At 46.7% G+C, this 17,234-nt stretch overlaps 1 protein-coding gene across 1 annotated transcript in view; it reads left to right on the top strand.

The window, feature by feature from the left end:
- LOC146009552 (uncharacterized) overlaps positions 1–17,234 on the top strand; it is a 485,071-nt gene that overhangs the window by 436,763 nt on the left and 31,074 nt on the right. The window contains exons 13-14 of the mRNA XM_083149997.1: positions 1,307–1,443; positions 16,445–16,673. Coding sequence (XP_083006123.1) covers positions 1,307–1,443; positions 16,445–16,673 — 366 coding nt within the window. The remainder of the gene's footprint in view (positions 1–1,306; positions 1,444–16,444; positions 16,674–17,234) is intronic.

Below are 17,234 nucleotides of genomic sequence, written 5' to 3' on the forward strand. Positions count from 1 at the left end.
ATTGAAATATAAAAAGTCCTATCTCCCTCCTTTATTATTGCAATTCAGTGGCCAATGTAGGAAACGAGAAGATATGGGTTCTCTAATGAAGATCATCATTCAAACTCTCTGTTAATAATGTATTTTGTTTATTTGCAGTGTCTTATATAGCGCAGCATATTCCATTGAGCTTTGCAATTGGAGACAACAGTGATTAAACAAACTGGGTAGAAACAAACAGACATGGAGGCAGGAGAGCCCTGCTCGCAAGCTTACAATCTATAGGGATAATAGGAGGGATACATAAGGCTGGGATTCCATAGCATGGCAGTCTCACCAGATTACAGGACAGTCCTGATGGGATGTAATTAGATATGATTGCTACGGGAGGTTGTGTGGGGGTTCCGGAATATGATAAGCTTGGCTGAAGAGGGGAGTTTTCATGGAACACTAGAAAGTTAGGAGGCTAGTGGAGAGTTTTAATGTGCGTGGTAGGGCATTCCATAGGGTGGGTGCTGCCTGACAAACATCCGGCAAGTGTAAGTGGGAGCAAGTACTGAGTGTGGATGAGAGACGCAGATCTTGTGCAGAGCGGAGAGGTCGGGTGGGGGATATATTTTGAGATAAGTGAAGAGATATAGGTCGATGTCGTCAGAGTAATGGCTTTGTATGTAAGTAGAAGTATTTTATATTGAATGCAGTAATATACAGGCAACCAATGGAGGGACTGACAGAGCGGATCAGCAGACGGCTAGCCAGGAAGATCAGTCTCGCAGCAGCATTCAAAATGGATTGTAGCGGTGTGAGTCTGTTCTTGGGAAGACCGGTAAGGAGGCTATCCCAATAATGAATGCGTGATATAATGAGTGCATGAATTAGTTTTTGAAGTGTCTTGTGTAAGGTACGGACTAATTTTGGATGTTTTTTTTAGATGCATGTAACATGATTTAGAGAGATTGATTGTGAGGAATGGAGGACAGTTCAGAGGCGAGGATGGCCCCCTAGGCAGCGAGCTTGTGGAGTAGGATTGATTGTTGTGTTCTCAACAGTGATAGAGATATCAGGTTGGTAACTACTCTTGGTTGGTGGGAATATAATTCTGTTTTGGAAATGTTGAGTGAGATGACATGCAAGATGAAATGTCAGATAGACATTCAGAGACATGAAGCAATACTGATGGTGACAGTTCCGTGGAGGAAAAATAGAATTGAGTATCAACAGCATACAGATGAGTCTCTCGATCATTGCCAAATTCCTGTTTTTTTCATCTTCAAAATTTTGGACTGATCCGAACTAGCCCTAGTTCCTCTACCCTTCATCCACCCAGCACAGGAGTCTTGTTCAACAAGCCCTAACACCGCCAGCTATCCTCCATTGGTGGACTGGACCCCTCCTGCACCAGCAAAACCACCTGCCCAGTAGGCAAACATCAATGCGGGACTGTGCAACTATCCATGGTGGACGGTAACTAATAACCATCTTAATTTATTTGGAAAATCTCAAAGGGTAAAATAGGAACGGACAGTAAACCTCTGTATACCAGGAATGATGCATTATTGTTTTATATTAGTCTAGTGCACTAGCATACGTTCACTTTTAACTTTTTTTCGAGAAACAATTCTTATGTTTATGTATATTTTATTCACTTATAATTAGATATAATGCACATAAATTTCCCTTAACGTTGGTCACACCTATGTCTCATAAATTGATTTCATTTGTAAAATCGTTCCAGTTGGGTTTTAGACTTATCCACACGTCCACCTTCCTTTCACATCACACACGGGGCGTTCTACTTGGTCACAAGGGTTACTCATCTGGTACCTTACATTGTACTTGTCTAGAACATCTTCTCCCCTTGGCCTCTTTTTGAGAGCTATTCGATTAATGCTTCTGTTATCACACCATTGTGCATGAGTGGATAGCATTTCTCTTGAGTTTCAAAGCTGCTCCAAGAATTCAGTTCTAAGCATTAGCTTCAAAAGATGAATGTCCTTGTGTATAAGGGTTTTCTTTTACCGGGCCTTTTGGCCCAAATGTCTTCTCTTCCAAGAGCATTAGTTGGCCTTTAAAAGGGTTTCAACATCACTATGAGATATTATTTTCACATAAACCGGATCCCTCAACTACAAGCTGGTCCTAAAGATGGAGGACTTCTCATTCAATGCTGGTGCTCGCCAGAATGTCCCAGTTGGCTGAGAGGGACTCGATTAGATTGAGATGCATGTCCCAGTCATTCGGCGGCGAGACCCTGCCCGTCTCTGCTTTAGGGAGATCGGTCTGGTTAGGGGGGGGGGGGGAGACAGCGGGGGGTCGACAGGGAGCTCTGTCAGAATGGGATGCACGAGCGTCTCGTGCGTGTGTGTCCCCTTCCGACCCGCAATCAAGAGGCCGGTTCCATCTGTATATCCTCAAGGATTTACCTCCTGTGCTGGTTGTAGAACACAATCTGTCAACTCTGGTCCAAACAAGAAAACTCAGGATTCTGGTCTGATCACCAATGTCCTGGACCTAGGAGTAATTAAATACATTGGGTCAGGCCACTTCTCTTTTTTACATAAGGCCAGCTAAAGAAAGAAAAAAGTGGAACTTCGTACAATAGGGCGCAATATATACTTATAATCGACACGTGGATATAGTCCTTTATGGTGACGTGGTCTCTCCTGGTGATGTTAGTGTCCAATTGTGATCCTCAGTTTCACGTGAAGGTAGTTTAATCATGTGGAGGAAACAATAATAATAAAATCATTAGAACCTGTTGAGTGTTTTCTTTGAACAAAGTTCTCTTTTAAGTTATGAGAAGAATATCGATCTAGCGTACCCAACTCACGTCAAGTTGATACAAATCCTATAATGGTATCTTTGTGATTTCTGATCTAAATTTTTAGGATGTGGTCGAATCCATCCTTCATGAGCTAAGAAATACATATCGTGTGTAGATTCAGTGATGTGAGATGTGTTATTGGTGTGTGAGGTGCTGAAAAAGATTTTAAACAGCGTACCTCACCAAGAACGCAAGGTGAAATAAGTATATAAAGGTATCTTTATAATGTGGGCGTACCCCTACTCACGATGTTTTTGTGATGTTCAAACCAATAAAGGTTTCTTTTTTATTCTTGTTCTCTTTTAAGGTACCACAACCTTTTTCCACTCTGTCGTATGTGCTCAAATATGTAAAAGGAAAAAATATATATAATGTGTAAAACAATAAAACTTGATTATAGGGGGGGAGGTGTCTACCAAATTATGTGGCACACCTCACTCACCCTCAATAGTGAATAAACTTTAAGGTGCAAAAGTTGAAAAGGGCGTACCCTAACTCACACTTGAGTGTTTGGTAGTCCACGTATCTGGGTTTCTTTTACCGGGTGTGGCGTCATAGGACCATATACCACAATTCGATCATTCGTAGTACATGAAAAGAAAGATAAGCCCAATGTGTAGATCTTTCCAAGGTGAATTTCTGTTTTTCTGGAAAACTAGTAAGCCAGAATGAAGGGCATACCTTACTCACCCTTGTGGTGATAGAGTGAAAACTCTTAATGGTTTCTTCGGTTTCTCAATGTTGTTTCTACCCGTGGTTTCCCCGAAAAATTATTTTGTTGCCAATGGTTAAAAAGTTTCAGTTTTTAATCCAGACAGATAAAAAAAAGTACAGGGGTCCCACTGGGGAAAAACCTCAAAGCAATTTGAAGTCCAACAAAAAATAAAAATATATAAAAATTTAAAAAGAAGTCCCATACATACATCCAAGAATAAATGGCTGCTCACACTCCTCTGGCATTATCAACGCGTTTCGGTCATTGGACCTTTATCAAGATGTGCCGGAGTAGTGTGGGAAGCCGATATTTAACTGGTGAACAGCCAATCAACCGTTTACAGGAAGTGAAGTCAATTCATTACATATGCAAATTTTGGTTTCATACTCATATTCTGTATGAATTATCCACTTAACAGAGATTTATAATGATAATAAAAAATGTCCGCAAAGAACCATTATTCTAAAACCATGAAAATCCAGTTATCACAGCAGTTATATCAATTGTGTGTTATCCATTGTTATGGGAACGCTCTCTACTTCCGGTTTTCGGATGTTAGAAGCAGCGATATAGGTCCAAATTTGTAGATCAAAAGTAAAAGGAAGATTTGTAAATGTCCCCATAGGTGTAGATGCTTTTGTGGGGACATAAGGAGTATGTTTGTTATAACCCCGAATCACATGGCGTGGGTAAACGGATATTTCCGGGAAGGGGCTTAGTTGCACTCACCATGCTGTCTGGTTCTGGCCAGTTGGGATCCCGACGTCGGGATAATGACTGTCGGGATCCCGACTGTCGGACCCCTATACAACACCCCTTAAATGGCAATCATGTTCCTGATTTAGTTGTTTAGGAATCATGCAGCATGAAAAAAAGGGGAAAAAATATTCACTGAGATTCTGAGGAAGCCGCTGACCCTTCGTAAGGAGAGGCGGGGAAACGCGTCAATCATTTCCGAACATCGGCCAGTTACACACCCTGCTGCCCATGGTTCTACACCAGAAAAGGCTGCATCTCTGGAAAGCACCAGTGGCCGGGAGGGAACCCATGGACGCTGATCACAGTGACGGACATCCTCCTCTAAAAAGTGGAGCTCCACTCACAAGTATTTTAAAACTCTTATTTTGTCCCCTTCTTTTCATGTTGCATGATTTCTAAACAACTAAATCAGGAACATGATTGCCATTTAAGAACTATTGGGAGACCTGTTGATATCATTAATATATATATATATATATATATATATATATATATATATATATATATATATATATATATATATATATATATATATATATATATATATATATGTGTCCATATAAAAATATGGAAAACTAACATCCAGAACGGTGAGAGAGTTCATTAAAGGGAATATATCATCCATTTCTGTTGCCCACCAAGCCTACAGATATATCCAAGACTCTGAAATTATGCCATGTTTTGTATTCTAATTCATTACTAACCATTATTAATCTGATTACATATTATTTCAAGCTGTGAGAGGGCTCGTTACTATACTATGTTATATTATATGTTGTGGTTTTAAAATTATACTAACACCGGCCGGTATTATGAATTTATTGCCTAAAACTGTTTAAAATTGTTATTTTAATAAATTGCACACAATTATTTTTATAATCTTCATTTTTCAAATAAATAGTTACTTTCAAAAGCACTGCTTTCCTTTGGTTTTTTGATTACCGTTACATATAGGGGCTGAGTTCCCCTAATTTAGCAGCTGCATGTTTGGAAGCAACAGTGAATCTGCGCTTTGTCTATTTCTTCGTTTTTTTTCTTCTCAGAACAGCCCTATCGTCATGAAAAACCTGAAATGGGGACTTGCAAGACAAGGCCCCCAATTACGAATCCCGCCTAGCCGAGGCTATAGCTAATAGAAAGGTAAGTTTCCAAGAAAGATATTTAAGATCAGCCAAACTTAAAGGCTCAAATGGAGGTTTTTGTAGAACCCACAACACCAGAGACAGGCCCCAAGGTTCCACCGGCTGTCTATATGGAGGTACTTCAACAGAGCCACTCTTTTCTGAAAGAATATGGACAAAGCGGACAACTGCATTTTTAAAAACAGCAAGCTCATCCCTGCCGAAAAACCATCCTGAAGAAACTCCTAGGGTCTAGTAACCTTAAACCTAGAGGTGTGTACCTTCTGACGTTCACATCACCGGATATATATTTTCCAAACCCTATGATAATTTGCTGCTGATACAGGCTTCCGAGCCCTGAGCATGGTTTGGCTAACAGCATCTGAGAAACCTTTATTCTTCAATAAGGAGGTTTCAAAAGCCAGGCTGTCAAATTGAGACAAGCTAGGTCCTGGTGTAGGAAGGGTCCTTGCCTGAGTAGATCTGGCCGAAGAGGAAGACACCATGATTCCGTCGATAACCTCAGTATGTCTGAATATCAAGACCTCCTGGGCCAATCCAGAGCAAACAAGATGATTTGCACCCCCTGTGTCCTCACTCTCTTGAGGACTTGAGCAATCATGGGAAATGGAGGAAATATATCCGCGAGGCTGAAGCACCAAGGAACAGTCATGGCATCCACTGCCCATGCCATAGGATCCCTGGTCCATGAGCAGAACTTGGGAACCTCACAATTGTGTCTGGACGCCATCAGGTCCACCTCTGGGAGCCCCCAAAGTGCTACTATGTCCTGAAAAACTTTCTGATGCAATGCCCAGTCTCCTTCCTCAAAATCTGCTCTGCTGAGGAAGTCCGCCTCCACATTCCGGATCCCCGGAATGAACACCACTGATAGAGCTGGAATGTTCACTTCTGCCCACTGAAAAATCAAGAGACTTCTTGCATGGCCATCTTGCTGCGAGTACCCCCCTGATGGTTGAGGTAAGCCACAACCATGGCATTGCCCAATTGTATGTAGATGGGCGACCCCTTCAGAAGTTCTTCCGCCTGTAGAAGTGTCATCCAAACTGCCCGGAGCTCCAGGATGTTGATTAGCAGTTTTGATTCCGATCTGGACCACAGACCTTGCAATCTGAGGTGTAGGGCCACTGCCCCCCAGCCCCTGAGACTGGCGTCTGTTGTGACAACCAACCAATCCCACAAACGAAGGAAATGGCCCAATTGAAGAGACTCCAAATCTGTCCACCAGATCAACGAGTCCCTTGTCTCCTGAAACAGTAGCAGTGTTTCCTGTTTCATTGATTTCGGGTTCCCGGACCAACTGGACAGAATGTTCCATCGGAAAGGCCTTGAGTGAAACCCCGCATACTGCAGGGTCTCAAATGTTGCCACCATTTTGCCCAACAGCTTCAAACTGCCATATAGAGGGATTTGGCGACTGGAGAATTGCCATCACCAACCAGCAAATGTCCACTGCCTTGGACTCTGGAAGGAAAACACGATGTTGATGTGTGTCCAAAATCACACCCAAAAACTGGAGTTTCTGAGCGGGCGTTAAATGAGACTTTGGCAGATTTAACATCCACCCGTGGTCTCGAAGAAACTGCGTTGCAATCGTCAGATGTTCCTGCAACTTCTCTGCCGTTTCCGCCCTTAACAAGAGGTCATCCAAGTACGGAATAATCACAATCCCTTTTAACCTAAGAGCCGCTGCCATGACAGCTATCACCTTTGTGAAAACTCTCGGCGCTGTGGCCAGTCGGAAGGGTAGAGGCGTTTTGCAATAGGAACAACTCATCTGCAGTTTCAGGCTGAAACGGCAGATGAGTTGTTCCTATTGCAAAACACAGCAAAGATTGATGTTCCCTGCATATCGGCACGTGTAGATAAGCATCCTGGATGTCCACTGAGGCTAAAAATTCTCCAGGTTCTATGCTTAAAAGCACTGACCGAAGAGATTCCATCCTGAAGTGATCCACCCACAGATGTAGGTTTAAAGACTTCAGGTTTAGAATGGGTCAGAAGGAACCGTCCGGTTTGGGGACTAAGAAAAGAATGGAATAAAATCCCATCTTTCTTTCCTCCTGAGGTACCGGGATCACAACTCCGTTGCCACCCCCAAGAGGGCTTTCCGCAAGCGAGCTTCTCGTGGCAAGGGTGTTGGGAGAAAACTCTTTGGAGGGACTCCCCTGAGATTGATCCTGTAACCCAGCAAAATTATAGAGTGAACCCAAAGGTCCGGGGTGGAGAGAGACCACACATCCCGATGCTGCAGGAGGCAACCCCCCCCCCACACACACTCCGATCCCAGAACAGGGAGTCTCCGCCTTGTCATGCTGAGGACTTATCCTCACTTTATGAAGAATGTTTCTTTGCAAAGGCCCCAAAGTGGGATCTGGGCAACCTTCCTTTGCCACAGGGAAACTTTCCTCTGCCTGGTTGTCCTCTACGGGACACACCACCTCGAAAGGAAGACCTGAATGCCCCAAACCTTGATACTGAGTGCTTCGTAGATGTGGTGGGGAGGAAAGTGCTCTTAACCCCCCCCCCCCCCCCCGTGGCTTGTTTAATAAGTGAATCCAGTTGAGCCCCGAAAAGAAATCTCCTTTGAAAGCCAATGCCTCTAGAGACTTTTTAGACTCGCTATCAGCTTACCAAGCCTTAAGCCAGAGAACTCTCCTAACTGTCACAGAAATGGCTGACACCTTTGACTCCATCTTGGCGCTTTCTTCACCAGCCTCACTAACATATTCCACTGCACACTTTAGCTTTTCTGCCAAAGCAAAAGCTTCTGTGTCTGGCTGAAGCTGAGCACGCCAAGCATCAGCCCACTTCATCATGGCCTTGGATACCCAAGCTGATGCAATGACCGGACGTAAAGTAAAGCCATCCCCTTCAAACACAGCTTTCAGACAGCCTTCGATCTTTTTATCCACGGGGTCTTTGAAGGCAGGACCCCCTTGTACAGGCAAAGCAGTGGTCTTAGACAACCTAGCAACAGCTGCATCCACCAGAGGGACCTTTTCCCACACTTTCACATGCTTCTCCGGCATGGGGTACATGTTGGCAAATCTCTTAAGCATGAGAAGCCTTTTATGAGGTGTCTTCCATGCATCCCCAAGTAGTGCTTTCATGCCCTCATCCGAAGGGAAGGTAACTGCATCCCTGCACTGTTTCTAAAATACACCCTGAACTGGCACTTTATCCTCCATCTGAGAGGTTTAAGGTTTGTTTAACTGCCAATATTAAATCTTCAATACCAGGGACAGAAGACTCAAACTCTTCCCTCTGGTCCCAAAACATATCTTCAGTACATTCACCTTCATCTTCGGACTCTAAATTAAGAAGGGGAGGTGTGGATAAAGGGTGCCTGGGTGAAGTTACCTCAGGAGCCTTGGAAAGCTGCTCCATAAAAGTATTCATTTTATGGACAATCTGTGCTGTGTCCTGCATTACTTGCAGTAGAGCAGAGTCCCCCTGAGATGGGGTAATAGAGCCGACAGACGGTTGAGAGGAGGATAAAGGCCTAGGAGATTTAACAAGCTCATCTCTCTGCCTATTTAAAGCCTGTACTAAGGCATTCATAGATCTCCCTAATGCAGCCACCCACGCAGGTTCAGGCTGCTCAGACCTCTGGGCTTGAGCCCCATTGGGCACAGACTGACATGCAGGGCACAAGTCCCCCTGATCCATCTGTTCAATAGTTAATTTAATTCCACAAAACCTGCAGTTAATTAACATGGCAGACGCTCCCTCCCCAAGAGCAGCAGCACTACACCTTTCTGTCATGATAACACACACACAGTGCACAATATTAGGCTTTTGTACAGAATAATAGGTACTTGTTTCCTAGCACGGCCACAATCGGGGACATCGTGTACCTTAAAGTTAAGATACACGATGCCCGCGATGGACCCGATTTCCTTTGAAATCAGGTCCATTTTGCCGGCAAAGACAAAATCGCGGGCATCGCGTCAGTCGCGGCAATTAACATTGCCCCCGACGCGACCGACGCGATGCCCGCGATTTTGCCATAGGCTTCAATGTTAAAATATTTTTTAACATTGAAATCGGGAGCATCGCGTCGGTCTTGTGCCATTATAATGGCACAAGATGAGATGGACTTGATTAAGTCCATCTCACATAGGAAACAATGTGAAATGGGCCAATATGACCCATTTCACATTGTATATGGCCCCGTCGTCACCACACGATTGACGCTAACCCAAAGCATGGCGAGCGCAGCGAGCCCGCGTCCTCCGATCTTTTCATACCCCTACTATCCACGTCGGCGTGGAATTGAGAATATAAAGTGTGGCGAGCCCGAAGCGTGGCGAGGGGACGCGTATACCTGTGAAGATATACGCGTGCGCTCGCCACGCTTCGGGCTCGGTGGCCGGCTGCTCTCGCCACACTTTATATTCTCAAGGCCACACTTTATATTCTCAACTCCACGCCGACGTGGATAGTAGGGGTATGAAAAGGTCGGAGGACGCGCACCGCCGCCGCTCGCCACGCTTCGGGTTGACGTCAATCGTGGGGTGGCGTTGAGGGGGTCAAATTGGGGGTCTGGGGAATATTTTACATTGAAGGCAATGTAAAATAGGGTCCCAGGGACCCTATTCACATTTGATTCAATGTAAAAATCGCGTCGACGCGATTTTTCCGACGTGACCACCCCAATGCAAATCGGTGTGGCCGTGCTAGGAAACAAGTACCGAATAATATACCCAAGTACTTCTGTCTGCGCTGCTGCAATGGACCCTCAGCGGTCACCAGGGAAAGCGCTGCCCAGGAGAAACTTTCCACTCAGTTCTGTAGTGTAAAATCCTCCTCCAGCTCCGCACAGTGTGGAGAGAAATGGCGCCAGAACAGAGTGTAGGAAGATACCAAGTCTCTGCTTCAGTGGGGAGGGAAGCTTTTTGGCACCCTCCCCCTATCAGCCGCTCCTACCAAGTGTTTCTCCTTACTTCCAGTATCTCCCCTCAGGCTGGGACAACTTGGAAGCATCCAGCTCATGATGTGAGGGGAGAGCAGGAGTATAATAGGGACTGATGGCACCTGATATATGAGATACACCAGAGAGTGTGGGGAGGAGACTGGTCAGATCTCTGGGCTGGTAAAGGCCCCCATACATTATGCGATTTTGGGCCGATTTTACCCGATTTTGGCACTTTGGGCCGATAAATCGGGTGAAATCGGTCCAAAATCGCATGTTTGTGACATCTGATCCAATCTGATGCGCGTTCCCGTGCTCATCAGATTGGATCAGGTGGTCGGACCTGCAGAACATAAGATATATCGGGATCTGACCCATCACAGGCACATCGTGGGTGCTTTTTAGCACCCACGATGTTTCAGATCCGATATATCTATATGAAGAACTCCGGGTACCTTCTTCAAGTGCGCGGACATCCTCCAACCCCCGGTCAGTGTATCAGCAGCAGCCGGAGCACGTCACAGGCGTGACGGGAGGGAGAGGATTACAGAGGGCAGAGGGCGGCAGTGATAAAACTGTTCCGTGCTGCTGAATGTGAGCGTGGCCAGCAGAGCAGAGCCCGGACCCCCTCTTCCCTGCTGAATGTGAGTGCGGGCAGCAGAGCACGGACCCCCACCTGCTGAATGTCAAAACTGGCAGCAGAGCCCGGACGTATGCAAGAAGCTCGTGTGTCACAGCAAGGACACATATTTCATGTGTCCAACATTTGTATGCATTACGGGGAATGAAACCTGGAAATTTAATTTTAAAGCTCTATGTACAGTATTAGGAATCTATACATATTTTCTGTAATCTGCAAATGTGCGCATGTAGCAGCGCATATGCGCATCCCCTTAAACCAGGGGTGGGGAACCTTTAGCACTCCAGCTGTTGTTGAACTACACATCCCAGCATGCCCTGCAACAGTTTTAGCATAGTTCAATGGCTAAACTGTAGCAGGGCATGCTGGGATGTGTAGTTTAGCAACAGCTGGAGGACTGAAGGTTCCCCATCCCTGCCTTAAACTGAGGTCACATTCATAAAAATGTGATTGCAGCCTAAGGGTCATTGATCGCATCGCGATCGCATCTTGAGAAGAGACCCGGCGTGCAGGACGGTCTTGCCCTGTGCTGGGCAGCCCTCCGCCTGCTACTGCTGGAAGTTGTCATTTTGCGATTACTTGCAAAACTACAACTCAAGCTGAAATAGGCCCAGAGTGAGGCACAAGGCCAATGAGGATAACAGGGATGGGATCGTCGCTATGCTCATTGCATATGTAATGAGCAACGTAAAGGGTAGCTCTCCCAATTAGAGCTACCCGTCCCTTTGTGATTCCCATCGCTGCATGGACTTCTGGAAGCTAGAAAACGGTTATTAAAACCGATACGTTGCCCCCTGACCACTGTGTCTGTGCATTAATTGGTACATGTCCCGTCACTAATCCACTGCTAGCTATATATATATCCCTATATATCCATCCATCCATGGTGCTTCACTCCGATAAAGGGAGCAAAATGTTAGTAACAAAAAAAAACAGTTCCCTCCAGAACTATGTCACTATGTATAGTTTGAGGGGGTAGTGGCGGCACTGTACAAAAAGACACCAGGCATGGAGTATAAGCCAACGTTTCGGAGTCAAGTGGACCCTTTTTCAAGGTGCAGAGAGAATCAAACCTCTCTTATATAAATACCAGAGTGACTTGTTTGTGTCGTGCTGCGGCACCATGCCTGGTGTCTTTTTGTACGAATGACGACCCCCCCAGCTATATATACATATAGCGCCATTCTCCTTTTCTCAGAACAGTAATACCTGCAAGGTATAGCACTGTTCAGGCCACTCCCTAGGGCCATCCCATCAGATAAATCTCATGGCACATCCAATTTGTGTCAGATAAATCACGTGATTAATCACACGTGATTAATCACATGTGATTTATCTGACGCAAATAGGATGTTAAAAATGGCACGTCAAGTGTCAAATTGTATTTAGGCCCCCAGGGAAGCTGCCAGGGAAGTTCAAGGGAAATCAGATGCAATTTTACAGGTCAGATAAATCTCATAGTGTATGGGGGCCTTAACACACAGTGACATGATGTGAGGGGGAGAGCAGGAGTATAATAGGGACTGATGGCTCCTGATATATGAGATACACCAGAGAGTGTGGGGAGGAGACTGGTCAGATCTCTGGGCTGGTAACACACAGTGACATGATGTGAGGGGGAGCAGGAATATAATAGGGGCTGATGGCTCCTGATGTATGAGATACACCAGAGAGTGTGGGGAGGAGACTGGTCAGATCTCTGGGCTGGTAACACACAGTGACATGATGTGAGGGGGAGAGCAGGAGTATAATAGGGGCTAATGGCTCCTGATGTATGATATACACCAGAGTGTGTGGGGAGGAGACTGGTCAGATCTCTGGGCTGGTAACACACAGTGACATGATGTGAGGGGGAGAGCAGGAGTATAATAGGGGCTGATGGCTGCTGATGTATGAGATACACCAGAGAGTGCGGGGAGGAGACTGGTCAGATCTCTGGGCTGGTAACACACAGTGACATGATGTGAGGAGGAGAGCAGGAGTATAATAGGTGCTGATGGCTCCTGATGTACGAGATACACCAGAGAGTGTGGGGAGGAGACTGGTCAGATCTCTGGGCTGGTAACACACAGTGACATGATGTGAGGAGGAGAGCAGGAGTATAATGGGGGCTGATGGCTCGGTGGTCCACCATTGATCCTGCTATTATTGATGTTCCAACATCGATCCTGCCTCCATATATGTTCTGCCATCAATCCTGCTAACCATCAGTGTCTCACCACCGATCCTGCTCATCAGTTACCCATCATTGCACCATCTGGTCAGTAACATCTAGCCACCTTATGAGTCTTCATGCTGGCTTCTATCTGCATCCTTGGGACTTCATCACTGTTCTAACCCTGCACCATCTGTGAGAGTTTAGCATTGATACTATTATCATCAGCATTCATACTGACTCCCTGTGCCATTGAGGACTGTTACTACTTACCAGTGTGCTTTCATTGGGTGCACCCGACTCCTGCATTAAGTCTTATTACCATCTGCCGCTGTGTGTTGTCATATCTATTGCGTGCTTTAATAAAAAAGACTTATTTTATTCATACCTAAAGACTTCATTTTTGGTCATGCCTTCAGGCGGCCAATGCTCAGAAGCCCTCACTAAGTCTAGTCCTCCCAGGTTTATACACACACGTCAGCCCCTATGCCTGAGTCCTCACCAGGTCAGCTCCAGACCTCAGGCATGACAGGTATTCTGTAGTGACAGAGGAGGGTGCAGGATAAGAGGCCGCTGTAGTGACAGAGGAGGGTGCAGGATAAGAGGCCGCTGTAGTGACTGAGGAGGGTGTGGGATAAGAGGCTGCTGTAGTGACAGAGGAGGGTGTAGGATAAGAGGCCGCTGTAGTGACAGAGGAGGGTGCGGGATAAGAGGCCGCTGTAGTGACTGAGGAGGGTGCGGGATAAGAGGCCGCTGTAGTGACAGAGGAGGGTGCGGGATAAGAGGCCGCTGTAGTGACAGAGGAGGGTGCGGGATAAGAGGCTGCTGTAGTGACAAAGGAGGGTGTGGGATAAGTGTCTTCTGTAGTGACAGAGGAGGGTGCAGGATAAGAGGCCGCTGTAGTGACAGAGGAGGGTGCAGGATAAGAGGCCGCTGTAGTGACTGAGGAGGGTGCGGGATAAGAGGCCGCTGTAGTGACAGAGGAGGGTGCGGGATAAGAGGCCGCTGTAGTGACAGAGGAGGGTGCGGGATAAGAGGCTGCTGTAGTGACAAAGGAGGGTGTGGGATAAGTGTCTTCTGTAGTGACAGAGGAGGCCGCTGTAGTGACAGAGGAGGGTGCAGGATAAGAGGCTGCTGTAGTGACAGAGGAGGGTGCGGGATAAGAGGCCGCTGTAGTGACAGAGGAGGGTGCAGGATAAGAGGCCGCTGTAGTGACTGAGGAGGGTGCGGGATAAGAGGCCGCTGTAGTGACAGAGGAGGGTGCAGGATAAGAGGCCGTTGTAGTGACAGAGGAGGGTGCGGGATAAGAGGCCGCTGTAGTGACAGAGGAGGGTGCAGGATAAGAGGCCGCTGTAGTGACTGAGGAGGGTGCGGGATAAGAGGCCGCTGTAGTGACAGAGGAGGGTGCAGGATAAGAGGCCGTTGTAGTGACAGAGGAGGGTGCAGGATAAGAGGCCGTTGTAGTGACAGAGGAGGGTGCGGGATAAGAGGCTGCTGTAGTGACAGAGGAGGGTGCGGGATAAGGGGCCGCTGTAGTGACAGAGGAGGGTGCGGGATAAGAGGCCGCTGTAGTGACTGAGGAGGGTGCGGGATAAGAGGCCGCTGTAGTGACAGAGGAAGGTGCGGGATAAGAGGCTGCTGTAGTGACAGAGGAGGGTGCGGGATAAGAGGCCGCTGTAGTGACAGAGGAGGGTGCGGGATATGAGGCCGCTGTAGTGACAGAGGAGGGTGTAGGATAAGAGGCCGCTGAAGTGACAGAGGAGGGTGCGGGATAAGAGGCCGCTGTAGTGACAGAGGGGGGTGCGGGATAAGAGGCCGCTGTACTGACAGAGGAGGGTGTAGGATAAGAGGCCGCTGTAGTGACAGAGGAGGGTGTAGGATAAGAGGCCGCTGTAGTGACAGAGGAGGGTGTAGGATAAGAGGCCGCTGTAGGGACAGAGGAGGGTGCAGGATAAGAGGCCGCTGTAGTGACAGAGGAGGGTGCGGGATAAGAGGCTACTGTATTGACAGAGGAGGGTGCAGGATAAGAGGCTGCTGTAGTGACAGAGGAGGGTGCGGGATAAGAGGCCGCTGTAGTGACAGAGGAGGGTGCGGGATAAGAGGCCGCTGTAGTGACAGAGGAGGGTGCGGGATAAGAGGCTGCTGTAGTGACAGAGGAGGGTGCAGGATAAGAGGCTGCTGTAGTGACAGAGGAGGGTGCAGGATAAGAGGCTGCTGTAGTGACAGAGGAGGGTGCGGGATAAGAGGCTGCTGTAATGACAGAACAAGGAGAATATGTGACTCTCTGTAATAAGTGATTATTCCTCACCTGTGCTGGTATCTGTAGGGATTTCTTCCTCCTTACACTGCTGGTCACCCCTCATATCCATCTCTTCCCCCTCTGTATCTTCCCCCATAATATCACACAGATCTTCTCCCTAATTGATAAAATATATAAAATCACAGATATCTTACAATCACATTATTTTTTATTTAAATTAATTGCGTCTTTGGCATCTATTAGTTGATTTACCTCTAAGTTGTTCCCCCCCCCCCTTCAATGAAAAACTAATTCAGAATACTACAGGAATCCAGAAAACATAACACACATCACCCTTCTCTAATAGCGTTAAAGATAGTGTTACAGATCCTTTCATTGTGCAGGATGGAATGCAGACAAACTGGCCTCATCTATGTTTTCTTTCTTTTAAACAACCTCACCCCTCTGGCAATAACAGAAACATGGTGCACACTAGACAGTCACTGCCTCATCTGAGGCCCTCTCACACAGTGCACTCCACATCACTGAGCATTTGTTGGTGTGGTCGCCCCAGTTTCATCACCTTTCAAATAGCTACGATATATATTAGGTTTTTAGACATCATATGGACTGAGTTTGTAAACAGTAAAGTGCTGAGTGATCCAGTAGCGGAGTCACATGACCAGAAGGATGGGGAGGGAAGTGTTACACTAAGGGGGTGTCACGTGCGCAAGTGTCAACATTCACACAAAAAATCATGAAAAACTCATTCCGCCTTTTAATGTGTCAACTTTTTACATGTTGATCCTTTGCTTGTGTTGACCTTTCTGGGCCAGATTAGACACTGTTGGCCCCATGATACACATCCTTATTAACACAAGTGCACGACTGCAACCCTACATTACCATACGTTACCAAAAATGACCATACATTACTGTGGAGCCCAGGAGTTGGGAACTGTGTCTGATATCCATATATAATACACCAGTCTGCTCCACCTGCATTATCATCACGGAGCACCACAGTCTGCGCCACCTATTTAACATTATATTAGAATGTAACAATAATACTAGATGCAATTACCTGCCGCTGCTGCCGGACTCAACACTGGGTCCTCCCTGCTGCCTCCTCCGCAACCCGCAACTTGTCTTGTTATGGACAATTGAAACATTCCTGGACCCTGGAACTCAGAGCGAGGGCGGAGTACGGTGGAACGCACAATCCGGAAGTACAGTGGTACGCACAATCCGGAAGTGCGGCGTGTGTAACCTGCTGTTGTGTCTGGGAGAGAGCAGTCCTCGGGTGAGTGTCCCCATAAACAGGGGTGAGAGGGTATGGGTAGCGGGTGACCCCCGGGAGCTGCTGCTGGGGAGACGGCGCCTTCCGGCCTTACACGTGTGCTGTGGGGCTGTGGCTGAGGGGGGATATAATAGCTGTATATACCGATACAGTGACTGGGGCCCTGTCCCACCCTCTGCCATAGGCTTGTTACCAGCAGTGTGTGGCCCCTGTGGCACAGTATTATTCCTTTTATATAGCAGGTATTATGGTGTAGATGGGCATCATCACTAGCCTATTGTGCTGATAAATATGTGTATAATCAGCCTTGTATATAATTGGTGATATGTGTACTACACCAGTGTGAGAATATAAGAGGGATATACCCACAGTAGTGTACATATGGCTGTATACAGTGTATGTGGTGCTCCGTAATAGAGAGATCCTGATTGCTAGGAGTCCGTGGGCTGAACAAGCTGCAGCCGTGTACAGGGAAATCCCCCTCTGTATATGTGACACCGCCGTACATGTATTTGTGTGCAGCAATTCCACATAAGGCACATTGTGTGATATTTACTATCAGTA

This window comes from Crinia signifera, chromosome 6 (assembly GCF_055691185.1).
Source record: "Crinia signifera chromosome 6, ASM5569118v1, whole genome shotgun sequence".
Lineage (NCBI taxonomy): Eukaryota > Metazoa > Chordata > Amphibia > Anura > Myobatrachidae > Crinia > Crinia signifera.